At 35.8% G+C, this 24,101-nt stretch overlaps 1 protein-coding gene across 1 annotated transcript in view; it reads left to right on the top strand.

The window, feature by feature from the left end:
• Positions 1-24,101, top strand: part of arid1b (AT rich interactive domain 1B (SWI1-like)) — a 95,731-nt gene that overhangs the window by 2,508 nt on the left and 69,122 nt on the right. Inside the window, 2 exon segments of the mRNA XM_048206310.1 lie at positions 4,669-4,857; positions 20,105-20,239. Coding sequence (XP_048062267.1) covers positions 4,669-4,857; positions 20,105-20,239 — 324 coding nt within the window.

Below are 24,101 nucleotides of genomic sequence, written 5' to 3'. Positions count from 1 at the left end.
TGGCAGCTCACTGAGTTTTGAGACTATAATGTTAAAAAACACTGTCTAGGTAGGCAACTAACTTGGTTTTGAGAGACAGCCTTGGATTTCACAGTCCAGCTGGCCGAGTTACAGTTTTTCAAGTTCGATTTTAGTGATAAATTGACTTTGCTGCTTAATATGTTTAATGGAGGTCTAAAGGGAACACTGATGAATCCATTGGAATAGTTTAGCATATATTAATATTCACCCTGCTAAATGCTGTTGGTTTTGTCTTTGTTAAACAATAAATGCTGGTAATGTTTTGTTTTGTGTAAATGTAATAATTTAATCTATGTTTATTTTTTTGGCTAGCTGTTTATAACCAATAAGTTAAGTGTATTGTCTCTTTTGGGTTATCTGTATTTGTAGACAAAAGACAGTGGTCAAACTCTCAAGTTCTTCTTTTTCCTCATATAGTTTATCATAAGTAAGCGGCAAAAGCTGCCTGCTTTCAGTTCTCTAGTTCTGCATCTTATGCGATCTGATGCTTTTTGGCCGCGGGCCCCTCTCTGTATGGATGAGCAGTCCTGACCTTCACACATGCAGATTAGCCATGCTTTCATAGTGGCACATGAAGAACATTTGTGCTGGATTGCCCAGGGTAATCCCAAGGCCTTCCCAGGCAACATGATTGGAAGAGATGCCAAGACACCTGATAGCCCTCACGCCTTCCATTCATTCTTGACCAATTTTGTACAACATCCTGAGAGCATTTTGGATCTACTTTGGAAAATTATACACTTTGGAATAAAGGTTAATGAAATATGTTAATAACCAGTGATGGGGAGTAGCTATAGCCAGAAGTAACGATGCTACTAACTTAACTAGATTTTTCACTAGCTTGACAGTAGCTCAGTTGCTTTTAAAAATATGTAGCTTTTTCAGTAGCTAACTATTTTTCCAGCAAGTAACGGTGTAGCGTGACCAAAAGCTACATTCCGTTTTGCGTTTTGACAAACATGCAATCTATTAAAGTAGTGGAGTGTCGTCGTCTTACTATATCACAAACTAAAATTGTGCATTACCACCATATTTTTTTATATAACCCCTCTTGCGGCAGGTGAGTTAATATTTCACACGAATCGACTAGTAAAAGTTATACTTGTATGTAATCGATGCAAACCAAAATGCTGTTTGTGTCTAAGACTTCAAGCATAAAGTTAAAGACACACATACAGGTGGGTAATAGCCATTTTAAATGGAGTAATTGGAGTAATTTTTATATCAAATATCTATTTCCCTTTTAATTACAATGATTAATCAGTATCACTAAAATTGAACTTGAAAAACTGTGACTTTGCCAGCTGGACTGTAAAATCTAAAGTAGGTTGCCTACCTAGACATAATTTTTCAACATTATAGTCTAAAAAAGACAGGATTTTCGAGCATTACATATTCTCAAAACATAGTGAGCTTCCTATTTATAAAGCAATTTCGTGTATTTATGGTCTCAAAAGACCAATCAGTGTTTTTCATTAATTACAAAAATTTTATAATGAACCTAAAAGATCACAAACATAGTGGTTTTTTTTTTTTGCACCATTGCTTTGGCAAAGCATCTGTCAATCGAACAGAAAACAAATTTACAATATAGCTTAGTGCACTTATCACGCAGCAAAGGTAAGATTTATTTAAACAAGGAATATAGATTAGTTTGTTGTGGCGGGTTTTAGAGTGAAGCGCACCGTGTTCACGCAACAGCTCATGATTTGTTTCTCAGAGCGGCTCCGTACACAGTAAACACTGCAAGCTCCATCACTGCATGTGCTGTGAGTTTAACGTACATTTTTGACTACTCATGTGTATCTAATTTAAGTTGCATACATTTTGTACTCACAAATCACAATTGTATTGCATTACATTGTTTTAAACCCCAAATCTTTTACTAAAAACATTCTTCCTTAACAATTATTTAGTTATTTGTAATATACAATGTCATTGTAAAAAAAGAAAAAAAAAGAAAAGTAGATTCAATGTAGCTGGCTACATTTTGATAGTAATTTGTAGTGTATATAACTACTTTCTCAGAAGGGTAGTTTGACTGTCGATGTGTCCAAAACTGAGTAGGTACTACACAACAGTTAAAGTATGTTTTATAGTATAAATATAGGTAGTATGAATGAAATTTGGATGTACTCCATCTGCCATATTGTTACTGTCACATGACCTACAGTGTTAGCTGCGTCACTTTAATTTAATTCATAAATCCCCTCCCATGTCCATCGAATGCGCACTTCAGAATCTCGGTGGAAGTAGTAGGTCATCTGGGGACTTTTCACCTACTGTGTATAAGAACATACTACATTGGTGTACTGTTTTTTGCATACTATATAGTAAGGAAGTATTTGTTTTCGGATGCAGTGTGTATCTTAACTACTTCAACCTATGAGTAGTTTTTAGCTTGTCAAACTACAGTTTCAGAGTTGCTTCTCCAACACTGTTATATACACGTTATTAATAATGTTAAATATGCCCGTTTGCCTACAATTCTGAGAATAAAAATGCTCACCGTGCTAATTGCATCTAGCAATGTAGCAATGTGTGTTTTTTTCTCTTACTGAATTAAATTGTTAATTAATTAAATTAAGGGAATTTTACTGAAATTGTTACAATCTCCCTTACAGTGCTATTTTATAAAATGGTTTGTTCCTTTTTTCTTGCTGATTGGTGAATTTGTTGCATTTTTGCTAAATTAATATAAGATAACATGATAACATTATTATAATAATATTAAGTATGTTGCACCACAAATTTTTATCCCCACATAAGCTAAATATTTACAGAAGCCTTCGATCAGGAATAATGGTTTGACTAAAATGGCAGACTGGTTGAATTACATCAATGAGTTTGTGTTTTGTGTGACAGATTTCAATTCTTTAGACATACATGAGGATGATGTTGACATTTATACTCATTTACATATTCAGAGAAAGGGCATTATGAGAATAACTTCAGTTGTTAATGGCTTATCTTCAGCATGAAGCCCATTTAAGCGGTGAACTTTCTCCAGGCCTCCAAGTGTGCGTTGCTCTGCCAATGGCTCCATGCAAAATGTAATTAGTGACAGAAATTCACCAATCCACTGTATGTTGATTGTATGAGATGTTTCACAAGCCCTGTGTCTTTACATTAACTACTGGTTGTTCCTGGTTTCAACACAAAAAAATAAAATTTCCATTCCAAATACTATTAGCATTTTGGCTATTTAATGCCCCAGATTCATTTACTTACTGTTCGTTATTTTTTTTTTTTATCGTTTTATCGTTTTTTATCGTTTAATCGACTGTTAAAAACTTTAGTGTGATATTTTAAATAGAAATATTTAGTACATTATTAATGTATTTACTGTTACTTTTGATCAATTTAATGTGTCCTTGCTGAATCAAAGTAAAAAAGGTCAAAAAATGGTAGTTTACATATATAAATTATTACATTTCATGATCATTTATTTACAGTATTTCCCATTCTTGTGTATTTATACTGAGTGAAAATTCTAGACACTAAATAAAGTACTAAATCTAAAAAAATGTGTGTTAAGAATAAATGTTGCAAGCAAATGTTTTGAGTTATCATTTTTACAAAATACTGAATTTTAATGTTAGCTGTTTGTACAATTTTTGTGTTGAGAATAAATAGTGCAGCCAATGTTTGAGGTAGTTGCAAACTAAGTAGTAGATATAAAGCCGCAAGTGCGAGTCTTATGTTCCAATTAATGTGAGGCTTTATGGAGAGTGCAGCCCTGCCATGCTCACCTACCTATGCAATGTACATGTCAGTGACTAGGTCTAAATCTATTGGAATTAGGTATTTTAGTTCTTAATATTTTTATGTAGTAACCATTTTATAAAGTAAAAAAGCACTCTTGGCTGTACTGTTTTGTTCACATTATGCCAACAAAGTAATTTAGCTGTGACTATTTTTTTATTTTTTACAGTATAGCATGACCTTGTGTACTTAATTGCTGATTTAATGATTGACTTGATTGTAGTGCATCAGCGAAGTGTGTTAGGAGTAAATTGGAGAAGAAAATGGCTGATGGTTATAAAATAGTAGGCATGTCATTGATGGCTTAAACTGCATCTTAAGTAAGAATGACCTGGAAACTTTCAGCAATGTTCCACTACAAAGATACTTTAGGCATGGCCTAATGGTGCACAAGGCCTAATGGTACACAAACTCCTTTTGCTCTAAACTAGAGCAACTCTAATTTGACAATATAGTTGTCTAGTCAGAGAAAATGTGTGTGTGTGAGTGTGACAGCAAAGCACTCTGGCATGACTGCTGACGCTCAAAATGTTCATTTATAGTGGCCTCCCAGGCTTTCTCAAATTGGTCACATTTTCTGTAAGTGCTGCTTCAATTGGCCTGAATTTGGCAGTGACATGAGAAGATTAGCTTGGATGGCTCTCAGTCTTTCTGGCAAAGATGAGACACTTGAGAGAAAACCTGACCCCCCCCCCCCCATATCAGTGGATGGCACGTTGCCCTGAATCTCTCCATTTACTGAACTGCTCAACCTTATGATTGCTATTTGTATTCCAGTCTGCTCAGGCATAATAGTCATATAAATGTGTGACAAAGACTGTCATACGTTGGAAATCACTATTGCTGTTCTTCATGCTAAAGTGTTGACACCCTTCTCAACAGGTGGCACCAATGGACCCTATGGCCATGAAGCGGTCACAGATGTACGGGATGGGCAACAGTCCCTACTCTCAGCCGGGCGGAACTTATCCAGGACAGCCATACGGATCACCTACTTCTCACCGATACCCAATGGGAATGCAGGGACGTGGCCAAGTCAGCATGGGAGGGATGCAGTACCCTCAGCAACAGGTAGAATTAATGATTTTCAGTGTTGCAGGAAAATGTTAAGTTCTTTTCAAATGCAACTGTCACATGCAGCTATGACTTCCACAGATGCCATAATGGAAAGTCTGTTTTACATGGTAACTGATAGTTAGCAGGAAATCGCAAGTTTTGGTTTTTGAAGCAGTATCACCCTCGTAATGTCATGTGCTTCGTGTTTCAGTCCATAGAGCTGAATGCATTTGGAAATGTTGACATGCATTATGTGAAAGGGTCTTTGTTATTATTTTTAAAATGCATAATAAATCATTTATAACCAGTCCTGTTTGGAATTCTCCTAAATGTTCTACAGATTTAACAGAATTTAAATGTGCCCCTTGAATGTTTGTGCATTATAGACCCAATGAAATGGCTTGATGGCACAGTTTTCAGTCCTGTGTTGAAAGATTTTCAATGGAAACAGGAAGTTGTGGGATGACATTTTGAAGGGCCTTGCCTAGAGATGCACCGGTCGACCGGCTATCGATCAGAACCGGCTGGTTTTTGCTCCAAACACACTGTCGTCTGTCTGCTGTCAGAGAGCGAATTTACATTTTCATTCAGTCCTTGTGCTGTTTGTTTTGTGCAGGTATTGTTTGGGTAGCATAGTTTCACAAAGCTGAAGTCAGACCATTCTGTTTTTCTTTAAATCTAGAAATTATACAATATAATTTAAATTAAAAACATGTGTGTAGCATCTTTGTCTGGATTGTGATTAAAATGCAGTGGTTGCCTCTAATTTCAAATAGCTACAGATGTTTTTTGTTTAAGGCCAGTAATAGAGCAAATAAACAATAAATAAATTTGCTTAAACAAAGACAAAAATGCCGACCGGTATTGGAATCAGCCCATTTGCTTGTAAAAAAAAAAATGGCAAATGGAATCGGTCATGAAAAATCATGATTGGTGCACCCCTAGCCTTGCCCCTTTTTTTGCCCCCCCCTTTATGAAATAGCCAAAAGGTTTTAGTTTTCATCAAAGTTTTGTACTATGATTATTTGCTATTGCCAATAATAGTGGGAGGGATATTCTTATAGAGTGCAAGAGCCAGGATCTGGAAGTAAAAATTCAGTTAATTTTATCAATAGGGGAATTGATTTTCAATGTTAATTTAACAGACCTATTTTCTCAAAGAATTTGTTGCATTTGAAGTTTGCCTTAATTGTTTTGAGTTATGACAGCTTAAAATGAAATTATGTTCAACCAGCAAACAATATCAGTTAGAGGAACTTGATTAATTTGTAACATAAACCCAATTTTTAAGTTGATTACTCAAAAAATTAAGTCACTCCAACTACTTGAGTTATAGCCCTGGGACCTATTAGACATATGTTACACTTAAAGTACAGAACAGCTAGTACAGAAAATGCTAAATGTAACTTATTTAGCATTTATATTAATTGAACAAGTAAGATATTACTTGTCACTGGCATTAGCGCAGTCATCGCTTATAGAGTTGATGCAGTGTTTACCTTTATGTATCTACTCTTCAGCATAATGGTAACCACAAAAACTTCAACAATACAGAAACTCTTTTAAATGTCAAGCATAACAGCATTAAACACTAACAGGTCTTTCCCTTACCTAAAAAACAAATGCTGGGAACCTCAAATCCACTATACCCAATTTCCAAAGTTATCAAGAAAATGTAATTAAGTTACTCAACTTATTATTTTTTCTTAAATTCACTTAAAGCACAAATTTGAGTTTAAATTACACCCAATATTAAGTTAATGTAATTATCAACATTATGTCAACAGAACTAAAACAAAAAAATGTTTGCAACTTAAAAGGTTTAATTAAATCAATACATTTAGAATTTTTAACTTACAGCCATGCATTTATTTAAGTTGTGGTAACAGGTCTCCTGAATTACTTTTTTGGCGTGTGAGCTTGTTAAACAATGGTATATGCTTTTGTTGAAACTGCCAGTTCACATTATTTCAATGTATTTTTTGAATAATCATGACTAACACAGGAATTCTTGGTGATAAACTACATTACCCATTATTCTGAAAAGAATCAGAGATTTGAAACAAGGAAATTGCGGCAAAAGAACTGTGCTCTTATACTACATAAATATTTGTATACATATGCATATTTTGCAATATAAATGTAAAATATGTTGTTTCTATATACACAATTAAAATCTTTAAATCAATAGTTTTAGTAAGTAGTATATTTATGAATTTAATTTGATTGTGCAGTGCTTCATGGGAGTGTATTTGCTCCCTCATTAAAGCTGTTATGTATACAGTCTTATACTGATTTTCAAGAATGTTTTTTCAAATCAAAGTTGGTAATGTTTCACTTCGTAGCTGGTTGGATTGGTTCATGGCTTATAACTCTTGAACAAAGTTTTTTTTTTTTAAATCCCTAATTGAAAAATGAATGGGAGAAATATTTCTAGAATCAAGGCTGCTGAAACTGTTACTCTATTCTAGACAGCATTTGATTGGACAAAAAATGTATATGTTCATGAGTACAAGATGAGTTATCAATTTTCATGTTTTTAGATCATGGGGTCTTTAAATATAATCTGTATGCTTTCTCAGATCCTAGCTCCGTTTAACACATTTAAACACTTTATGCCTTTTATAGAATTCAACACATTTTCCTCACAATCAGCACAAAAGTTGTAAAAAAAAAAAAAAGTGCTTGGGCCTAGTTATGTTGCTTGTCTGATGGCAGTGCTTAATTTTTTATCATACACAATGTTTTTGCCCACCCCAGCTGGCTGCCACATGGGGGAACTATCCTTCTACAATATCTACTTTCTATGCACAGTTACCTTCAACTACCAGAATTAGCAACACTGACTCATAGCTCTCAAACAGAGATGGCAACGGTGCTCTTCATGCTGTTGAGTCCACAGGAAACTGAAATGTCCCACAGGCCGACGGTCTGAATAGTGACAGCCCGAGGGGAAACACAGAGTGTGGTGCAGAAGGAATGACTCTGTTGTGCCTGTCAGCATGGAGCGACAGTACTCCCAGTGTACCAGAAATGTTGACAGTCTAATGCGCCGCGTGTCTGTCAGAAGAGCTTGGCAGGCAGTCTGGTTGGGCTGGGCTGCCCTATTCTGGGTACAGACTGCCCTACTAAATTTAGACTCAAAAGCTGGACTGTGTTAAGTTCAGCACCATTGCCTCTTAAATGACTGAAATTAAACCAGTAGTATTGTAACCAAACATGTTTCATTTTCTACCACATTACTTTGAATTATGTCTCATGTTGTCTTTATTGTATTACTCTAACCTAATCTTTTCTTTTGTTTAATTTTTGCCAAAATGTGTAGGCTTAAGCCAGAAACATACTTTACATAAATGCAGATGTGAATGCTTGGCCAGCTGCTGAATCTGTAAAGCCATGGTAAAAGAAATTATTGTTAAAGGTGTGAGATTGCAATCTGAATCTAATGTAATAAGACAAAAGGACTGAGAACCTTGAAGTAGACAACACATCTTTTGTTGCTTTGTCTACAGTGACTGTGCTCATAAACAGATACATTCGCCTCCAGTGTAGCCCTCTTCTTAAACATACGACTCTTTAGATTCATTTAATAATTTAGTCAAAATGATCATTCAATAATCTTTCTAAAGGTGTACATTTATTGTTTTTTGTTATTTATTTATTTATTTTTCACAGGCGAAATCCAGTCATCTCAGTAGATTCCATGTGATGTGGAATTTTGTGTGAAAGTAAAAGATTTCCTCACAGGTACATTTGGTCACATGGATTTGGGTGCGTGGTTAAAAAGTTACTTCTTTATGAGCTGTGCTTCATACATTTCTACATTATTGACAGTAGACAATGTCTGCGAATTTTTGCTAATGTACCACACTCTAAAAAAATCATTAATTGAATCTGTCAGAATGGTGAGTGAATTAATATCTGACTCACTTTACCACAATTATAACCCATATCTGCCTCGCTGGTGAGCGATTGTAGCTCTGCCTAGCTTTGTTTGGAATCATTGTTATCATATATAATATTATGTATTAAATCTGACATTTCTAGCTTTTTAATCGAAACCACTATTGCTAGCACAGCTTCCTTAGCATTATGCTAACCTGTGTTAACTAGTCAATATTACTGACCTATTGTCTTTAGCAATGTAGCAATTCCAGGTCTAGTTATAACAGTTACACATGCACAAAGTTTTTTTTTTTTTTTTTTGTTCAGTATTTATATTAATTTTAAATGAAAAATATATATTTATACTATTATTTAGGTATGTTGACAGATTAACTACTGCACTAGCTAAGCAACTGCCATAGAGATGAATGGTAATGCTAACAGATAGACTTCTCCAGCTATTGTATACCTCCTTGTTTTGACACAATTTGGGAAAACAGTGACGCGTGAAATCGAGTGTTTGGGTTCACATACTTGAGCATCTTTTGGACCTTAGAAACACAAACTGCTATTTCAGCTCTCAGCCACTTTCTTTTCATTACCTACAGATCCATTACACTGATCTTTGGTCAGCTATACTGACACAAGATCAGCAGGACAGCAGTCGTGTGCAGTTTCCTCCTGTGATTGCCCCTGGGTACGGACGTGACCTTTTTAGAACGAAAGATCAGAATCAGCAATCTCCTCCTGGCACGGTGGAATGTAGGAGAGGCACTAATCAAGAAAGACATCACCGAATGCAGCCAGCACATAATGAGATCATTACAGGAGAGAGTTTTGGGGTAATCTCTAACCCGAGGGGTGCGCAATGCATTTGTGCAGCTGTTAGTTGTCGGCGTTCTCGACCGAGAGGGACCCTATAATGACTTTTATCTACCTGGAGACCCTAGATGACCAGAGGATGGTGGGTTTTTTTTTTTAGTGTTTTTTTTTAACAACCCTACCTGAAATTGGATGTTCATCTGGTCTGATACCAGGGGAATCCTGCTGTTATTTGTATTGATCTTCTGTACAAAAAAAAAAAAAAAAAAAGCGAAAAAAAAGAAGACAAAGCTTAAAACCCAAATGAAAAGCACAATTTTTAGGCAGAGGAAAATGGAGACATAATGTCAAATATACTTGTGAAAAACTGCACATCATACTCGCAGACTTGTCGCCTTTTGGCCGAAATTTGCCATTTGTAACATTTGAAGTTGAAAAATCAGTGAATTGATTTTGTATTTTCATTCGGCCCGTCTCCTGTTTTTGTTATACATAACATTTATTAGTGTGAAATGTTTCCATAGACATTTGTGTGGTTTCAAAAGAACTTTGCTACCAAAACAACATGCTGTTCTATTCCAATATCAGAATTTTCGGAAACAATTTTAACTAGGGATGCGGCGATACCGATACTGGTATCGGTATCGGGCCCGATACCAATGTACTTGTACTTGTACTCGTACTTGTAAAAAAATACCCCCGATGATACCAAAGACCGATACCTCACGTGACATAACTGACATAATTTTCCGTGCACAGAGACACCGGCGGCAGCAGCAGAAACCAGTGTCCGCCTCAGAGGTTTGGAAATACTTAAAAATTAATGATGACAACCCACACATTGCGAACTGCATGCTTTCAATCACAATTCGTTATCGATTAGTGGAGGCGGGATAAGTGGAATTGCGCTGAATGACACAGACCAGAAGTGCTCTCTCTCGCACACACTCTCTCTCTTTCTTGCACACGATCAGTTCTCCTTTCGCCTGAATGGTCAAATGCACACATAGTTGTCAAAATGTCCATCATGTGGAGTATCTCACGTAAATACAGTCGATTATGGCTTAAGTGGAGATAAACATTTTGGTGAAAACAGGATATGTGTCAGTATCCATGGATTTGGTCTTAAGGGGACCGTATATTTGTCATTAATATTAATAAAACAATAACATATGTTAAATAAATGTATACATGGTAAATAAACCTACTGTATCTGAAAAACAAGTTTATTTAATTTGTATCTCTATAGTATTTGTTGTATTGTTTGTAATTTGTTTTTTAAATTTCTTTTTATGTAATAAAAATATATATATTGGTAATTATGCCCTTTGAAGGTTATTGGACACTGTGAAAGTTTTGTTAATTAAGTTTGTGACAAGCACATAAAAATTATTACTTTTTTCATTTGAGTAATAAGAAAGAAGCTGTCCTACATTCATTAGTCTCACTGTGTTGTCCCTTGAAAACTGCAACGAGAGAGAGAGAGAGAGCGAGAGAGAGAGAGAGAGAGAGAGAGAGAGAGAGAAAGAAATTAATAAATGTATAGGCATCGTATTGGCGAGTACTAGAAAAATTATCAGTACTCGTACTCGGTCCTTAAAAAATGGTATCGGTGCATCCCTAATTTTAACTGTTGATTCTGAGAAATTTTTAGAACAAACTTTTTTTATTTAATTTTTGTCGGTGCGGACTGGTGTATTTTCTAGGTAAAAGGCAAAGTCCCTTTAAAGCAAGTCATTTAACTTCGGCGGCCATCTTTGAAATGTGTCTCGGGAATAGGGTGGCCAGCTGTTGATGAAAGCCATACGGAACGCAGTTTGTTCCGTATACGCAGGCATACGCTAGAGTCTAGACCATACGATTAACAAACTCTAAATTGATAATTAATCATTCTTGACCAATAAAAAGTCTCAAGCATCAAAAGCAGCCCTTACTAATTTTTATGTTCTCTTTAATTAAAAAATAACCTATTCATTTTCCATTCATTTATACATGGATGAAACAACATTTAGTTAAAATTGAAGTGCTATTGTTTAAAAAATGCTTTATTTTACTGAAATTTCAAAGATGTTCTGTTCAGTTCATGCCTTCAAATTTTGTGCCATATGTAGCCTATGTATCAATGTATCATTTTGAATAGAGGTTAATGATGTAATAAATTTACAAACCCACCTCCTAAGTTAATACTACACCAGGGCAGTTGTAACCCGAAGGTCGTGGGTTCGAGTCCCGGCAGGAAATGTAGGTCGGGGGAGTGAATGAACAGTGCTCTCCTCCACTCTCATTACTCACAACTCAGATGCCCTTGAGCAAGGCACCTAACCCCCAATCGCTCCCCGGGCGAAGCAGCAAAAAATGGCTGCCCACTGCTCCTAGTGTGTGTGTGTTCAGTACTCACTGCTGTGTGTGTTCGCACTTGGATGGGTGAAATGCTGAACACAAATTCAGATTATTAGAGGTTGAGGTTCATGATGTATACGTCACATCACAAAATGTCAAACCACTGGTGGAGTCAAAATTCTGTGGTACAATTTGCTCAGGTTGATGTTTTGTGTGTAACGTGAGACTGTTTTTTTTTTATGACATTACAATTCTTTTTAGAATTAAATTGTACATAAATAAGTTAAGCAAAACAAATGTGTTAATATCTGAGAACCTTTTATACACATTTTATTGTGTATAACAATTATCCCTTATTTTCCTTTTCTGAAGTTGGCAACCCTACTTGGAAACACATTCTTCAAAGCTGTCCACCAGGCTTATGATTACATTTGATATTTGAAATCTCCAATGAAATCTGACAACTGTCTAATAAATTTTGTTTGTAAATCCCTAGGTCATGACAAAAAAAAATTCATTTTTCAGGCTGGGCCAGCCAATATGCATGTGCAATCATAAGCGGCATCTTAGAACACTGTCTGTTTCTAAAGCAACTGGAGCTTCTAATGGCAGCTGCAGTGGTGCAGTGACTTTACCAAGTGGCAATTGGCTCTTTTATTTAGAAGGCGGAACTTTTTCTGCCATATTTGTGCTTGGCACGTTCTCCCATTCGTAGAAATATAAAAGCACCTTTTTTGTATAACTAAAGTATTTGCTTAAAGGTGCCCTCAAATGAAAAATTGAATTTATCTTGGCATAGTCAAATAACAAGAGTTCAGTACATGGAAATGACATACAGTGAGTCTCAAACTCCATTGTTTCCTCCTCCTTAAATAAATCTCATTTGTTTAAAAGACCTCCGAAGAACAGGCGAATCTCAACATTACACCGACTGTTACGTAACAGTTGGGGTGTACGCCCCCAATATTTGCATATACCAGCCCATGTTCCCAACATTATGAAAGGCATTAGACAAGGGCAGCCAGTAATGTCTGGATCTGCACAGGTGAATCAACAGACTAGGTAAGAAAGCAAGAACAATAGCGAAAAATGGCAGAAGGAGCGATAATAACTGACATGATCCATGATATCATGATATTTTTAGTGATATTTGTAAATTGTCTTTCTAAATGTTTCGTTAGCATGTTGCTAATGTACTGTTAAATGTGGTTAAAGTTACCATCGTTTCTTACTGTATTCACGGAGACAAGAGAGCCGTCGCTATTTTCATTATTAAACACTTGCACTCTGTATAATGCATAAACACAACTTCATTCTTTATAAATCTCTCCAACAGTGTAGCATTAGCCGTTAGCCACGGAGCACAGCCTCAAACTCATTCAGAATCAAATGTAAACAATATAACGGTATACAATACTCACATAATCCGACGCATGCATGCCGCATGCATGACGAACACTTTGTAAAGATCCATTTGAGGGTTATATTAGCTGTGTAAACTTTGTTTATGCACTGTTCAAGGTAAGCGCGTGCACAAGCACCATGGGCGTGGGGCACGAGAATTAAAGGGCCAGTAGCCCTGAATCGGCTCATTTATAATAATGAATTAAAAAAATGAATTAAAAAAAATCTATGGGGTATTTTGAGCTGAAACTTCACAGACACATTCAGGGGACACCTTAGACTTATGTTACATCTTTTTAAAAAAAGTTCTAGGGCCCCTTTAAAAAAGTGCATTCAGTAGATCATTAGCTAGCCTTAGCATCGCTGTTCTTCGTGTACTTCAAATACTGAAACCACAATGTTGTTAGACACTGCCAACTGATTTTTATGTAAATTACACTAGCTATGTTTCCATACAAAGTTGTGCGCAAATTTGGAATATCGCATGAAATGGAAGTTGCTGCAGTAGAAGCCACTGTATATAATAATTTTCGTATAAAGAATTGAAACACTTTAACGACAGCAAAGCATTACATGCTCAGACATTACAGAATGACCAAAACGGCATTTCAAGCTGCTGTGCAATGTGATCTGTCTGCTGGTTGGTCCAGTTATGCTGTCCCATTGCAAATTCATGTTTTGTTTTTTTAATGTGCATCAAGGAATTTATTCGGCAAAAGTGTTTTTGCCGTAGTTTATGCGCATGTTTTCTTATCGAGTTTTTTTAATGCACACTTTTTTTAATTTAAGAGCATCTTGGCATTTCCGATCCAGCGTTTTAAAAAAAAATGCGATATCCCAAAATGCGCATAAAAAATAGGTGGATGGAAACAGCTACTGGATGCTAGTGAATTTTATAGAGCGATCTACTCGATAATTAATTCCCTTACCTATCCAACAGAAAAAAAAGCCACTTGAGCATCACTACTCAGGATTTTCTCTGTCTTCAAATTTTCCACCTTGTTTATGTTTACGCATATTTGTTGCTTTTGTCTTTCTTTCTTTAGAGCTTTTATGTTTCTTCAGCCATACAGGTATTGAGTCTTCTGTTGTTTACATTAGTAAAGAACTAATTTTCTCTCCTTTGCATCACCAAACGACTCTTCACTACTAGTGTATCTACAGAGGCGGCAGCCAAGGAGCATTAGGATTCTCTCTGATGTTTAATGAAATGCCACGGGTGATGTCATTTCAATAAAGCCAAATACATTGAGTTGCACCATACATAAAACACATTTATAGAAAACTATTATGAGCACCAAAACTACTGAATACACCTTTAAATGTCAATTTCTTTACCACTAGCACCATCAAACAACCCCTCATCCCCATTTTAACTCTGTTTGCTCTTTTGTCCAATCAGACTCACATTGTGGAGTGTGATGATGGTGTTAGGTGTGTTTAATGAGCGTGTGTGAGTTCAGGTGGATGAGGAGCAGGTGTGTGGCAGGGGGCTGCAGGTCTTGACAGGCATTTTGAAGGTTCTGTTAGAGGACAGGTCCTATCACAACACAATCAGCAGAAGCCATCATCCCCCCCCCCCGAGGCACTGCCTCTGACCATCTGACCGCCACTCACCTGCCCTGCTGTCCACGTTTTTGACAAACACAGTACATGGCAGAGAAACGGATTAAATGTGCTGTTTGTGATTGGACACAATATCTTTGTGGGATTTTGTAGCAATTCCGCACTGTCCTGTTAAATCCTGGTGTGTTATTTCAGTGATGGAAAGACTGGAAATGCATGGCAGTCATCCCTCAAATGACACAGACGTTACAAATCCTAAAGAAAGGTGTCTAAATATTTATGTGCAGTGGTTACAATGCAAATATATATATTATAAATATTTATAAGCTAGAATATATATATATATATATATATATATATATATATATATATATATATATATATATATATATATATATATATATATATATATATAAAGAAATAGAAAGTACCTGAAGCTTGGTCTCAAACTCGTGTCACCCGAGGCATTGCTGTGTCCATAAGGCTATGGCTTCGACTTACTTTCTAATGGGAAACGAGAACAAAAAAAAAAAAAACTGATTGAGAAAATTATTTTTGCAGTGTAGATTATGGTTTGTCCTTGCTTGACTTACGTTTCCTCATTAAAGAAGCTCAGAGAATACAGCTTTCTACACAATTCCCATTCGAGCCTCGTGAGTCTATGTGCACGTACCGTCGCTGACATACTTCTGCATGTATTAGAGAGATGAGCGGGAAAAACACATCATCATGGTTTGTGGATTTGTTTTCTGTTTGGTATGAATGACAAATGAGAATTACAGCGGATGAAGGGAGCGGGTAACGGGGGGCTCAGATGGGAGGACAGCGTGCCAATAGCAGCTGTTGCCTTGAAAAGCTCTTACATAAGAGCGTCACAATAACAGCTTGTCGTGAATCAAAGGAGGGGGAACAGTTGTGGATTACTAAAGCACTAACACACCCACTGGGACCCTCGGTGTTCAGATGTCTCCCATCATCCCTCACTGGACTACGTTCACACAGCAGCAGAATATGGTCATCAGTCCTGTTTGAGGCACTACATATGGTTGTTCATCCACGGTTCAATTAAAAAGAGACTAACTGCATTCCATAAACAAAGTTATTCACAACTAGGGCCACAACTAATGATTATTTTGATAATCGATTATTTCTTTGAATAGTAGATTAAAGGTGCAATATGTAATATTTTTGCGGTAAAATATCCAAAAACCACCAGGTCAGTGTTATATATTTTGTTCAGTTGAGTACTTGCAATATCCCAAATGTTTCGAACTATTTGTAAATCGTGAGAAAATTGCAGTTTTAACCAAGGCTCCGGGACGTGTGAGGACAGTGTTGCCAGATTGGAAATGTCCAATTATCGTACCAGAAGCTCAAAATTATCATATTTGGAAGAAAATTATCGTACATGACTTTTTAGTATAGGTAAATGAACTAAATTAATAACTAATGATTTTTACAACAGAAAGAATCAATACTGAACTAACTTAAGCTAGACAATCACACTATTTTAGGTGCTGCAAGGTTACAGCTAAAATTATGTTCTTTGACGCAATCTGCATTGTAAAAAGAGCTGTATAAATAAAGGTGACATGACGAGTCAAACGTACAGAATACAGCTATTTATCTATAGACCAACAACTTTTTGACACGAACTGCAAATTAACACAATACATAAATAACTAGGCGTACCTTAGTGGGAAACAGCTGACCTAAAAGCTCTGCGCCAGGAACGTTAACTTGAGCTTGTGAGAGAGAGTCATTCTCCATGATGATTGGCCGAGAAGACCTAACATGAGATGAGATGGAAGATGCGCCTAACAAAGTTCACATTCTCCTTACAATCATGGCGTAGATGATCCACACAGCTAGATCAATGAGCCGATTATAACGACCATCATTTGAAGTGTCACAAAATACTGAAATTATCGTACATTATGGGATTTTTTTCCATTATTGATCGTACATCGTACAGAGGTCAAAATTATCGTACAAATACAATAATTATCGTACGCCTGGCAACACTGTGAGTAGTCGCCTGGCAATTGCGCCATACCCGCGTTACCCTCGGTTTCCGGTTTTATTTTGTAGAAACCATAGAAACACCAAAGACGCTTTAAAATATTACACGTTTTAATAGACAAGGGAACAACTGTTTTGATATATTTATAGACAGAAAACGAATTGTTGTTATATAACTCAACACGTTTAGTCTTATTGTTCAAATCAAATCATTTCTTGATTTTTTGCAAGTACCATGCTTTACCATGCCACAGAGAAAAACACTATTTTGTCAAATAGCTAACATAGCATAATCAGATGCAGCTTTATTTTTATTAACAGTAATACATAATTTTCTCCATCATACAATACAATACGTTTTAAAATTAATTGCATGCCATTTATCAACACAAGCCATCCAATATATAATATGATATTCTAAAATATATATATATATATATAATCGACTAATCAAAGAAATAATTGACAGATAAAATTATTTATTTTATTGATTTAGTTCTTGCAGCCCTACTCTCAACCGGTACTCACAACTGAATTTTGATAGCATGTTTGGTTCATGTGGACTGTATCAACAGCAATGCTGTGGACAACTAGTTGTCTGTTGTCTGATGTAAACACTTAGTGGGATATTATTTGTTGTCAGTCACTATCGGTCAAACTCTCTCAGGCTGAAAAATTACAGAAAATAACAGTATAGTGTGGTCGGAGAGCAAAACAAAACACCTGTTAAGTGTTTCGGTGGAAAAATCACAACTGAGAGTTTTTGATCAAATGTCTGAGAGCATAAAAGCAGCAGAAGTTACCAGAAAAATTATTGAATAAACAAATAAAATCCTTAGGCACAATTCAATTAAATTTTGAAATATGTTTTTTTTTTTTGTGATTATACTTAAATATATTAAACAAAATAAGAAATATATCAAAATAATACTATTATTGTAAAATAACAAATTTTGTATTTCATAATAATAAAAATAACAATACAAAATAGTACAACTGTAAAATTACAATGTTAATATTTACATCTTAATTTCTTTATTTCCATCAAGCTTTTATTTTTGTAGTTTGCATTTATTTGGCCAAGTTTCCTAAAGAACATGTAATTAGACTAGTTCTAGTTCATGGTCTTGTGACTCATGAATAATCATATGTTTTAACAGCATCTCCAAAACTTCAGTGGAAAAAAGTGTTGAAGCTGTCATTTTCACAGAATAGATTCAAAATTCTGCATCATCATTGCTCTCTATGCATGTACATTTTGGAAGTAGTGTTAATTTTTTCAGGTATTTTTTATTTATTTAGTCTTAGTCCTGTGTCAGATGTACTGTTTAGTTTTTAGCATATTTAGTCAACCTTCCTGTTTTTGTTTAGACAAGTTTTAGTCAACTGGGTGTACTCACACTAGGCGCTCTGAACCGTGCCCGAGCGCGTTTGACCCCCAAGGCCCGGTTCGTTTGACAAGTGTGATCGCTCCGAACCGTGCCCAGGCACGGTTTGTTTAGCCGGCCCTGGCCCGCTTGGAAGAGGTGGGCCAGAGTGCGGTTTGGTTGGGCTTGAGCGCGGTTTGCATGCAGTGTGAGCGCTAATCGTGCCGGAGCACGGAACAGCTACTACTTTTGTGTGCACAACTGTCATCATTATGATGTCAAAACATCATATAACAGGTCTGATTCTCACCTTATTGATAAACTGGAATTTGCAAATTCCTCGATTAACGTCAGCTGCCTTCGTAATAATCCTCTGATACGAGCTATTGTAAATCACTGTGCGGCCTAAATTATAAATAGCCTATATTAGGCAGTATATTTGCGAAAGTGCATTTCTTCCTGTTTTCTTCCTTTCAAAAAGTTGCATCGTATATGACGTAATTGTGCTCCGGCCTGGAACGTTAAGTGCAGTGTGAGTGCGGGTCAGCGGGGGAGTGGGGATAATCGCGCTCGGGCTCGGTTCAGTGCAACCGTGCCTAGTGTGAGTACACCCTAAATGTCTGGCCATTTTGTCACAATTTCATCATGGTGCATAATGGTTAAATTGAGAATTACAATCATTTTGCTTTAAATTATAATCTCAATGATTGTTGTCATTGAGTCGAGATCCATGTTTGGATTTATTACAGTTCATCACTGAGAAGGTTTGATCGCAGATTTAGTTGCAGCAAATTGGCTCGTGAAGGATCACAGATTGGCTCTATTACACTTTTATTTGAGAAGAATATCTAAATGGAGATCAATAATCAAAAAATCATCTGCGCTTCTGCAGTGTAGCGAGAGTGCATGCACATGGTTGCCAGATTGCAAAGATTAAGTAAAACACCGGGCAGAATATGTATCCATATAAGAGAAAAGTTCTGATTGGGGGATTTAGATCTGATCTGGCAACCGCAAACAAGAAAGCTCATAGAGGCTTGTTAAAAACAGTATGTAATATTTTGACTAGTCTTTTTTTTTTTTTTTCAACAAAAATAAAGAGAGATTTTGGTTTTTATTTTTTAGCTATATTTTAGTCTCGTCTTTTTTCGTAAATTTTCCATGTAAATATTGTCACAGTTGTCGTTTGACGACCTTGGTGTCGTCTTCTCATTGTCTTGTCTTAATCATGGGGGAAAAAAAGGTAATCGACGAACATTTTTTTATCAAACACTACTTGTAAGTCCCTGAGATGCCTTGATTTATTTTGAACTAGATTTTTGCTGTTTGATTTTTTTTTATTTATTTATTATTTTTTTTATTGTATTATTGTCAAAATGATGATTCCTTCAGGAAACCTCCCCCCCACAAATGTAGACATTGTGCGGTATATTGACTATCACCAAAATGCACAAAAATATATATATTTTTAAGCTATATTTTTCAGCCCTACTGTTCATACAGGTGTAATGCAAACCTCTTCTGTCCTGTATGTAGTACAAGGCAATTTGAAAGTCACACCTGTTAATAAATATGTCTGTGTCAATCCAAAACACCGCCTGTCCCAGCACTGTGAGAATCTTTTACTCCTGACTTGAGACGTCACGCCCCAGATGCAGAAATTTCAGATTGGATTAGCATTGTAAAGTAGTCAGTTAATGTTCCGGGGCGGATCACCATTTAAAATGCTTCAGAGATTAATAATAATCGTTCTCCCTGCCGTGACATGCCTTGTGAAGCATTTGAGAAGGTATTGAGATGGTTTGTCTGTGAATGAGTGCTGACTCTCATGTTTTTGTCTTTGTCTTGCTCTGCAGATGCCTGCTCAGTACGGGCCACAGGGAATGGGCTACTGTCAGCAGGGTCAGCCCCCGTATTTCAGTCCTCCACAGCAGCAGTCTGCGGCCCCCTCTCAACCCCCCTACATGCAGCAGCGCCCACAAACACAACAGGTAAGCATTTAGACTACTTAATGGCTACTAAAGGGTACTTGTTCCACCTAAAGACCCTCAAAAAATTATATTTCGGATTTTTGCTACATATTTTTAAAAAAGAAGTTCACATTGTTGTAGATTTGTCAAAAGTACTGGTACTTTAAACTGTTAAAAATGTGACTATACCAGTTTTACTGTAGTACCGAATACCGGGTATGTTAGGTACTCGCTGATAGGTGGCTGCTTTCAAATGCCCCTGTGTCTATCTGTGTAAGCGCTTTGTGAAGAGCGTCAAAGGTTTGTATTTATAATGTGGTTTTGAAGCATTGATCATTGTAGCAAATCATAGATGTAACTGTTGAGTGCATGAATGCAGTGACCAGTGAAATGGCTTTAGGGTTCTGCACGCTCACAAATCCTTTCAAGTGTAAAGTGTAAATACGATGTAAATAAGGGATTCATTGTGCAGTTAGACAGGTTTTCTGATTACAGCAGGAATTTTCGCAGGAGTGTAGATCCCAGTGAGCAGGCCCTGAATGTAGTGACAAGTGAGTGACAGCTTCAGTGATTATAAAGGGAGTGCTCTTTGCTTGCTTTCTGTTTATAACCCATATACAATTTGAATAAAAGTTTTATTTTTCATGCTGTTTCTAGAGTTGCAAAACAAAATCTGATACTGTGTTAAAATGATTATTTATTTTCATAAATAATAAACTCATTTAATTTATTTGATATTTTAATTTTCAAATAGTTAAATGAAATAGTAAAATATGGTTTTGCTATGGTATCGAAATTGGTACTAAGAACCATGAAATTGGTATTGGTACTGACTACTGGAATTTTGGTACCGTGACAACCCCTACATTGTGGTGAGCATAAGTAATGTTTTTGTTGATGTTGCTGCAAAACACCTGCGTAAAAACAAACAAAAAACTGTTAAACCAATAAAATATCAGCTTTTAAGTCATTTGTGCCTAACCAATATTTTTAATATACGTTTATATGCCTTTGATATCATTGGTACAATTTTCTGAAGATCATATTTTACCACAAAATATTAACAAAAAAAAAAAGATTTTTTTGCATTATTTTCGTGACAATAAAACACATTTCAATCCCAAATTCTCATTACTGGAATGTGAAAAAATCAGGCAATTAAAAAAATAAATAAATTAAAAGAAGTACAACAATTACAACTATATGTAAATACAAATAAATTTAAATGTTTTTGTAGTGCATAACAGTGTTGTTTTAGTTTTATTATAGTTTTATTAATATTTTGAATTAGGATTTATATATTCAGTTTTCATGTTAATTTTTAAATTTATATTTTTAAATGTTCTTTTCAGGTTTAGTTTTAGTTAGTTTTAGTGTTTATTTCCAGTTAATAATTTACTGCTTCAACTTAAACTTTATTTTATTTTACTGCCAAGGCAACAATTCTAATTTTGAATTAATATAAATAATAAATAATATTAATAAATAATAATAAGTAATAATTCTGTTGCATAATGAGAATGTGATTTATATTTTCCCCATGTCTGCACAATACAACAATTAGCTTCACTCCCATTTATTCTCTCTTTCACACACAGTTGAGTATCTGAGTATCTGAGTATAGAAACACACAGCTTTCTCTTGTTTTTTTTCTATTACACACAGCTTGTTCTTAACAGGCTGCAGCACACACACTCAAATAGTTTGGAGAAAGCGGTAATAAGAAACTGGCCTTGAGTAGATGTCTCCTGGGTGTGTGTGTAATATCAGTGAGGACAGCACTGCCGTGCGCCTCATATTGCTATCACACTCTCTGTTTATTCCCTGGACCTTAAAGGCATTATTTTCATTTTCTCTTATATGACACTGAGGCTGATTGAGAAAAACGGTTTCATTTTCTTCCTCTGTGCCATTGCTTCCAGTGTCTCTGACAGGAGAGATTGTGGGGAGGATGAACACTGCAGCAAGTGGGAGATACAGTGGGCTCCAAATGTCTGAGAGCACACTGAGAAAGTTTTAGGATTTTCATTCTAAACAAAGAAAAGTTATTTAATACAAATGTATACTATTCTGCATTAATCAAATAGGAAAATTTGTGACACTGATCACTCTTTTGGACAAAAGGATGTTCATGCAGCTCGAGTGCTGCTGTCATTGAAGCAAAAAGCGGACATCCAAATACTAAGACATTTATGTTTTGAGTTTAACTTTTCACTCAAATTTGTTATGCTGAAAAAATAATTTGTAATGGAAAAATTGGTCTTAAATTAGAAAAGAATGCAAGACGGAAGCATTTTCACTTGTGGTCTCAGGTTTTTGGAGCCACTGTATTTTCAGGTCTTTTTCTTCAGGCAGAACTTTGAACTTCAAAATGTTAAGAACTTGGCTGTGTCACAATTTGCATACTAATATTACACACTAAAGCTGTTATTCACTGATGATGGTAAAGTACATTCTTTTAAAGCTACAGTCACATTTACCGTTGCTCATCGAAATTTCACAGACGAAAGAAAGCAGAACTGGGCTTGACAAAATACGATGAATGAAATACGGGAGTAGTGACAATATGAATAATTAAAGATCCCGAGCTATTCTGCCAGCTAGCAAAGAAACCAACCCTATAAGGGGCTTGCTATTGGTCAGCAGTGAACTTAAAGTTGCCCTAGAATTAAAAATTGAATTTATCTTGGCATAGTTAAATAACAAGAGTTCAGTACATGGAAATGACATACAGTGAGTCTCAAACACCATTGTTTCCTCCTTCTTATGTAAATCTCATTTGTTTAAAAGACCTCCGACGAACAGGCGAATCTCAACATAACACCGACTGTTACGTAACAGTCGGGATCATTAATATGTATGCCCCCAATATTTGCATATGCCAGCCCATGATCGAGGCATTACACAAGGGCAGCCAGTATTAACGTCTGGATGTGCACAGCTGAATCATCAGACTAGGTAAGCAAGCAAGGACAACAGCGAAAAATGGCAGATGGAGCAATAATAACTGACATGATCCATGATAACATGATATTTTTAGTGATATTTGTAAATTGTCTTTCTAAATGTTTCGTTAGCATGTTGCTAATGTACTGTTAAATGTGGTTAAAGTTACCATCGTTTCTTACTGTATTCACAGAGACAAGACTGTCGTTATTTTCATTTTTTAAACACTTGCAGTCTGTATAATTCATAAACACAACTTCATTCTTTATAAATCTCTCCAACAGTGTGTAATGTTAGCTTTAGCCACGGAGCACTATCAAACTCATTCAGAATCAAATGTAAACATCCAAATAAATACCATACTTACACGATTAGACATGTTGCGTGACGAACACTTTGTAAAGATCCATTTTGAGGGTTATATTAGCTGTGTGAACTTTGTTTATGCTGTTTAAGGCAAGCGCGAGCTCCGTGGGCGGGGAGCGTGAGGAATTAAAGGGGCCGCAGCCTAAATTGGCTCATATTTAATGATGCCCCAAAATAAGCAGTTAAAAAAATTAATTTAAAAAAAAATCTATGGGGTATTTTGAGCTGAAACTTCACAGACACATTCAGGGGACACCTTAGACTTATATTAAATCTTTTAAAAAGATGTTCTACGGCACCTTTTAATACAAAATTTGCATAGGAAAACATATGATAAATTTTTTCATTGTGCTGATTCCCATTGATATGACTGGCAAAATTTTCCTGAATGCTGATAAATGTGATTTAATGTGTAGTCAGAAAGTATGTTTGTATTAGGATATACTGCAATGTCACAAAATTCCATCTACATTTCATTAGAGCTGCACCATTAATCGTTAAAAGATTGCAATCTCGATTCAAACACCCATGTGATCTCATTCCTAAATGACAACGATTCGGCTATGTCTAT

The sequence above is a fragment of the Megalobrama amblycephala genome, linkage group LG11 (assembly GCF_018812025.1).
Source record: "Megalobrama amblycephala isolate DHTTF-2021 linkage group LG11, ASM1881202v1, whole genome shotgun sequence".
NCBI lineage: Eukaryota > Metazoa > Chordata > Actinopteri > Cypriniformes > Xenocyprididae > Megalobrama > Megalobrama amblycephala.
The sequence above is the reverse complement of the archived record's forward strand: the minus strand, read 5'-3'. Positions and strand labels throughout refer to the sequence as shown.